Source organism: Pristiophorus japonicus, chromosome 4 (genome assembly GCF_044704955.1).
Source record: "Pristiophorus japonicus isolate sPriJap1 chromosome 4, sPriJap1.hap1, whole genome shotgun sequence".
NCBI classification, from domain to species: domain Eukaryota; kingdom Metazoa; phylum Chordata; class Chondrichthyes; family Pristiophoridae; genus Pristiophorus; species Pristiophorus japonicus.
Window position 1 is genome coordinate 113,581,447 of NC_091980.1, and position 6,606 is coordinate 113,588,052.

Consider the following 6,606-nt stretch of genomic DNA (forward strand, 5'->3'; position numbering starts at 1 on the left):
ACTTGAGGGCGGGTAGTAGGTGGTAATCAGCAGGAGGTTTCCTTGCCCATGCTTGGCCTGAAGCCATGAGATGTTGTTGGGTCCAGAGTCAATGTTGAAAATACTCACTCCCTCCTGACTATACTGCTGTGTCACCTCCTCTGGTGGATTTGTCCTACTGGTAGGACAGGATATAACCCAAGGATGGTGATGAAATCTGGGGGGCTGTTTGCTGAAGGGTATGATTCTGTGACTATGACTGTCGGGCTGTTGCATGGCAAGTTCGTGGGACAGCTCTGTTTGTGGGACATCTCTCCCAATTTTGGCACAAGTCCCCGGATGTTAGTGAAGAGGACTTTGCTGGGCTGGGTGTGCCTTTGTCATTTCCGAAGTTGATAACAGGTGGTCCGTCCAGTTTTATTTTCTATAGTGGTTTGGTACAACAGAGTGGCTTGCTAGGCCAGTTAAGAGGCAACCACATTGCTTTGGGCTGAGTCATGTATAGGCCAGACCAGGTAAGGACGGCAGATTTCCAACCCTAAAGGACATTGGTGAACCAGGGTTTTTACGACACTCCAATAGTTTCATGGTTACTGTTATTGATACTAGTGATTTATTCCAGATTTATTTAAGTAACTGATTTTAAATTCCTCAGCTGCCTTGGTGCTATTGAACTTTTGTCTCCAGATCATTAGTCCAGGCCTCTGGATTACGTGTCCAATAACATAATCACTGCTACCATGCCCCTCTTGTTGGATTGGAAGATTGTGGCCAGCACCTCTGCAATTTCTACCCTTGCTTCTCTCCGCAACCTAGGATGCATTCCTTCTGGTGACTTGTCTACTTTAAGTACTGTCAACCTTCCGAGTACCTCCTCTTTTATCTATTTTTATCTTGTCCAGTATCCTGGCAACCTCTTTGTTTACCATAGCTTCTGTAAAGTCTTCTTCCTTGGTGAACACTGATGCAAAGTACTCATTTTAGTACCTCAGCCATGCCTTCTGCCTCCATTTCTGATCTCCATTTTGGTCCCTAATCTGCCTCGCCGCTCCTCTGACAAACCTTTTACTGTTCGTATGCCTATAGAAGACCTTTTGGATTTCCTTTTCTGTTCCCTGCCAATCTATTCTTGTACTGTCCCTTCACCTCATTTACTTTTTCACTTGTCCTCTACTTTTTATATTCAGCCTGATTCTCCCTGGTATTATCAAGCTGAAGTACACCCCCTTTTCTTGTTTCACCCTGCACTCTTAATTCCTTTTGTCATCCTGGCTTTGGTTGCCCTCCCTTTTCTCCTCTTAGACTTTACCCAAACCATCTCCTCTTTTAAAGGTCACTGGAAACCCAGGCAGATTATTCCAACCTGGATATCCTGGCCAGAAAGGGGCTGTCTGGGTTGTTTCCTCCTCGTCTGCATCTTCCTCTTCCCTTTGCGAGTGAATACAGTAGAACTGAAATAAGAGTAGAATTCTGGAATTACTCAGCAAGTCAGGCAACATCTGGACCTCTAGACAGATGCTGCCTAATCTGCTGAGTATTTCCATCATTTTCTGTTTTCTCGGAGGCCTTCCATTACCATCCCAGCAGCTCCCTGCTCACTTTTTTTAAAAAAAAGTCTTAACATATATATTGCACCAAGCCAATAAAAACATTTAAAAATCCAGTCCAAAAGCTTAAATGCAAACTTAGCTGAAAGATGTGTGCATTCTTTTTAAAGGGTGCTGATAGCATCTGTCTGCTGAACGCTGGGTTTTCATGGTGAGCTTAGGACTCGGTGTAAAGGTCCAAGTTTGCTGAGGGAGCAGAAGCTGACTAATGCCACCCTCGCAGCCCTCACCAAAATGGCAGCAACAGAGTCCTGCGCCAGAGGTGGATGATAGTGGCAGTTGCCATTTTTAGTCCGGATCTATCCGGAATATCTATATTTAAGAAGGGGGATAGAACATGTCCAGGAAATTATAGACCAGTCAGCTTAACATCAATAGTAGGAAAAATAATGGAATCCTACTAAAGGAGAAAATATAATCTAGTCAGCATGGATTTGAAAAGGGAAAGTCTTGCTTGACCAACCTCATTGAATTTTTTGAAGACGTAATAGAGTAGACACTGGTAATGCAGATGATGTAATTTATCTAGATTTTCAAAAGGCCTTCAATAAGGTATCTCATAATAGACTTGAGGTCTGAGAATGCGGAGTCGGGACAAGTAGCAGAATGGAGAACTGGCTGGCTTCAAAATAGAAAGCTGAGAGTTGGGGTAAAAAGTAATTTACAGTGGCAGAAGGTGGGTAGTGGTGGTGCCCAAGGATCAGTGCTGGGATCTTTGTTGTTCACAATTTATATTCACGATTTAGACTTTAGAATCAAACACAATTTCTAAATTTGCAGATGACACCAAATTGGGGGCGAGTCAATACTGAGGAGGACTGCAATAAGTTACAGGAGGACATTAATAATTTGCCAATTATAGTCCAATTTTGCAGGGTTAAGTTCAACACAGATAAATGGGAGGTATTACATTTTGGTAGGAAGAATAGGGAGGTCACTTGGAGGGTGAGAATCTAGGTGGGGTCGAGGAACAAAGGGATCTCTGAGTACAAATTGCTAAAAGTTGCAACACAGGTTAGCAAACCAAGCACGAGTTTATTTCTAGAGGTATAGAATTGAAAAGTAGGGAGGTTATGCCAAGTCATCCTCGACTCTGAGAGACTGCCTAAGAATAGTATTGAACTTTGGTTACATATAGTTCTGGTCGCCATATTATGAAAAGGATATTAGAGGCACTGGCGAGGGCGCAGAGAAGATTTACATGGATGATATCAGAAATGCAAGGGTATACAGATCAGGAAAGGATGAACAGGTCTCCTGAGAGTGTGACCTAATAGAGGTCTTTAAAAATTATGAAAGGTTTTGATGGTGGATGCAGAGAATGTTTCCACTTGTGGGGAAGAGCATAGCTAGAGGCCATCAATGTAAGATGGTCACCAAGAAATTCGATAGGGAATTCAGAAGAAAAATCATTACCCCAAGAGTGGTGAGAATATGGAACTCGCTACCACGGAGTGGTTGAAGTGAATAGATGCATTTAAGAGGAGGCTGGACAAGCATATGAGGGAGATGGGAATAGAGGGTTATGCAGAGAGATTTAGATGAAGAAAGACCAGAGGAGGCTTGAGTGGAGCATGAATGCTGGCATGGACTGACTGCCGTGTTTCTGTGCTGTATAACCTATGTAAAGTCCTCCCATTGCTTCATTACTTTTCTGCCTACCAGTCTAATTCCCAATTTATGAAGGCCAGATCCCTGAAATTAGTCCTCCTCCAGGTAGGTGTTCTAGGACTTGCTTTGGTTTTTTAAAATTTTTATATCTATATAGGACATGTGCATAAGATGGATGGTGTAAAACTTTGGTGCAAAGTTAGGCATGGCAAACTGAGCAAAATACAACAAACTGAAGAAACTGTAGGAAGTCTTGGATGCAGTTCATTGCCAAGAATTCAAAGCATACCATTTGAAGATTAAAGGGATTGCACCCTAAAATGTAAGGCTCAGTAGATGGGTTTCTGGGTTTTGTACATAGCAGTTTTGAATATTAAAACATTTGAGTTGTTACTAAAGCCACAGTTGAAATATTGACTCCGAATTTGCTGAAAAAATAACCCGTGTGAACTATGCACACCGTTATTAATGTGCAAATCAACCAGCAATTTGTGGTGAGGAAGAGATGGTTATAAAGTGTGATGGGTAAAGTGAAGATTCATTAAAATTATATCTAGCATGAGAGGCTTTAAGTTCTGAAATTGTCGTTTTTCCAGCTGGAAGATGAAAGGCTAAAGCAAAATTATAATGGAGATTTTTTAAATGTATGAAGAATTGAGTTTGTAAATGGTAAGATTGGTACCACTGGATTCCAAATTGGTAACAAAATGGCAAGTGTCAGGATTTTCGCTAAGGATTATTAGACCAGGCAGATATTGAGGCAAGACTATAACCTGCTAAAAGAGACCTAGTCATTTTGAGAAGAAACTCTAGGGGTTCGGGAGATGGAATTGGAAAGTAGAAGGCTTCAATTCAACTAGCACAGGCACAATACTGCAATGTCCTGAAATTGTACTGTGATTTGTGATTTAGTGTTGTTGATGACAGTTGAGCTAACTGAATTTTGCAGAGCAAACAGTAACAAAATCTATATATGTTCAAATCCCTGTCGACACTAACATTTTGTTCCACAAGTTAAAGATTATTTACTTAATCTTTATGAATGTCATCCAGTTTAGTTTTTTTACTTTGTTTTACTTGTTGAGGATTGATATTTTACCAATAGTTTCATAAGTGCAGTATTAAACTTGTTATACATTTATATTGCCACAATAACCTATTTGGTTGCTATCTTTTTCTACTGGTGGAAAATAATGTACAAATATAAAAATGAACTCCATGCCATTTGCTTTAGATTGAGGTATTGTGCCTATTCAGTTGAAATTATTTTCTATGGGATGGATACAAGTATAAATGCCATTCTTTCAAAAATAACTTTCATATATTTTAATTTTAAAGTAATTTATTTTAGTGTAACTTGTACAGCTAAGACATGATGGAATTTTATGTCATAACTTGGAATTTGCACCTTTTTTTCAGTTCTTTTGTCCATCTGTTCACTGTTATGTGATCCAAATCCAGATGATCCCCTAGTGCCTGAGATTGCACGTATCTACAAAACAGATAGAGAAAAGTGAGTATGTTTCAGTTGACTTAAACTAGTACAAGCTATGCAAAGTAACTCGTGTAGTCCAGAATGGAGAATGCTGCTTTTATGAAACCAGTGTTCTAAGCAAGATGCATCATGGAAGTCTGTAATGAAACTGACCATAGCTTATAATTATACTCAAACAATGAGGTTGCTGATTCTGCTTGATTTAATCATATTGTCCTGTTACTTGAGATATGTTTTGGAGTATTGTCTAAATGCATATGGGCAGTTAATAGGCTTTTTAAAGAAAAAATAATTTCCAAATAAAGGGATAGATTAATCTAAATTGTTCACGTTCACATTTTTTTGTTCTGAATTGTCCACCAACCAGCTGGCAGCTGAAGTGTGTTTGAGATCGGAAACATTTTTTCACCCCTCTTGTCTGCTCCATTGAACCAAACTCACTTGAATGTTTCTAATGAATGCTAAACTGTTAATTGTAGTAATACGCCCAACTGTAAATTTGGTACACATTTGGTAATGTATGTAGTTCTAAATCAAGCTCAAACCTTTAAATAGTAACTTTCAAAGAGCAATTGGATAATATTTAACAGAAACATTTTCAAAGACCAGGGGAGTGAGACTAATTGCACAGCACTTTCAAAGGACAGGCATGATGTTCTCCTTCTGTGCTGTGATTCTATGATTTAAAAGTTCAAATAAAATTGCTGAAAACATTTTTGTATATTTAGTGCTTTTATTTTTCTTCTAGGTACAACAGAATAGCTCGGGAATGGACTCAGAAGTATGCAATGTGATTACATTAAAATGTTGACGAACCTCTTAAATACAGCTGGGGGAACTTGCAAAACAAATTTCTTTGGTTTCCATTTGACTGCTTTCTTTGAGCCCACGCCTCTCTCCCCTGTGCACATGTTCACCTGATCCAGCAGTGCTGCGTTGTTTTGTGTACATATTTGGAACAGCTGATAGAAATGCCCCTTTCTCAATTGTTTGAAATTCTGACTACTTACAAGCAAGTGTTAATGTCCAGTTCTTCGATCATAACATTTTTTGAGACTAAAAGCATTCCTAGTCATTGTAACAAGATTGTTAAAAATTCAGGGTTTAAGTGCTTCCGGGGATGGGAACTTTTTCTTTTATAAGATGTATGTTGGAATTCTTTTAAACTCATAATGGTTATGAATAATAGAATGAAGAACTTTAATTTGTTTAATGTTTTGCAGTTTTTATGCTGAAGAATGCAAATCTACATTCTAGTTAAATGTTGGGATGGAAAGTTGCCAGCATACTTGTGTCCTATGAAATTAAACAGCCATTTGAATTGTCTCCCTCAACAGTTAAATGGATTGGAGCTATTAGTTAGTCAGTCATTCAATTTTCCTATACCTTTTTGGGTTTATATTTGGCTTACAGTGAATGAGTAGCTAATAGCTCTAATTTTTTTTTGTTTTTGTTAACTAATCTTAGAAGCCTCATCTGGATGTAAGGGTAAAAATTCATGACCGAACTTGTGTATATTTAATGACCCAAAGGCTCTCCTGGAGCTTGTATGTTCAAAATGATTAATCTGTGTAATAAACTGATTACTAAAGTCATTAAGTATTTCTCTGACCAGGGTAAAAGACACATTGAAAGCTGCCATCCTCAGTAACCAGATCTTGAGCATGTGGCAGCTAAGATCGTAATCCACAATTGTGTTTTTATGATAAAATTCTGTTTGCAGTGGCTAACTTGCTAGAAACCTCCTATCTGAAGTCTGGTAATTATATGGTAGAAATTTGTATATCAACTGCTAAAAGTTGGTATCTTATTTTGAGTGGGCACTTGGCCTGTTAGGTTTGGCCACTGGATCTTTTCCACTATACTTGTCATTTTTTCTAGAAAATTGCATTAGAGATCAAATCAGGGCTCAAT

At 38.7% G+C, this 6,606-nt stretch overlaps 1 protein-coding gene across 1 annotated transcript in view; it reads left to right on the top strand.

The window, feature by feature from the left end:
* ube2d2 (ubiquitin-conjugating enzyme E2D 2 (UBC4/5 homolog, yeast)) overlaps positions 1-6,287 on the top strand; it is a 55,678-nt gene extending 49,391 nt beyond the window's left edge. Inside the window, exons 6-7 of the mRNA XM_070878502.1 lie at positions 4,617-4,710; positions 5,441-6,287. Coding sequence (XP_070734603.1) covers positions 4,617-4,710; positions 5,441-5,486 — 140 coding nt within the window. The 3' untranslated portion in view covers positions 5,487-6,287. The remainder of the gene's footprint in view (positions 1-4,616; positions 4,711-5,440) is intronic.
* The last annotated feature ends 319 nt before the right edge of the window (positions 6,288-6,606 follow it).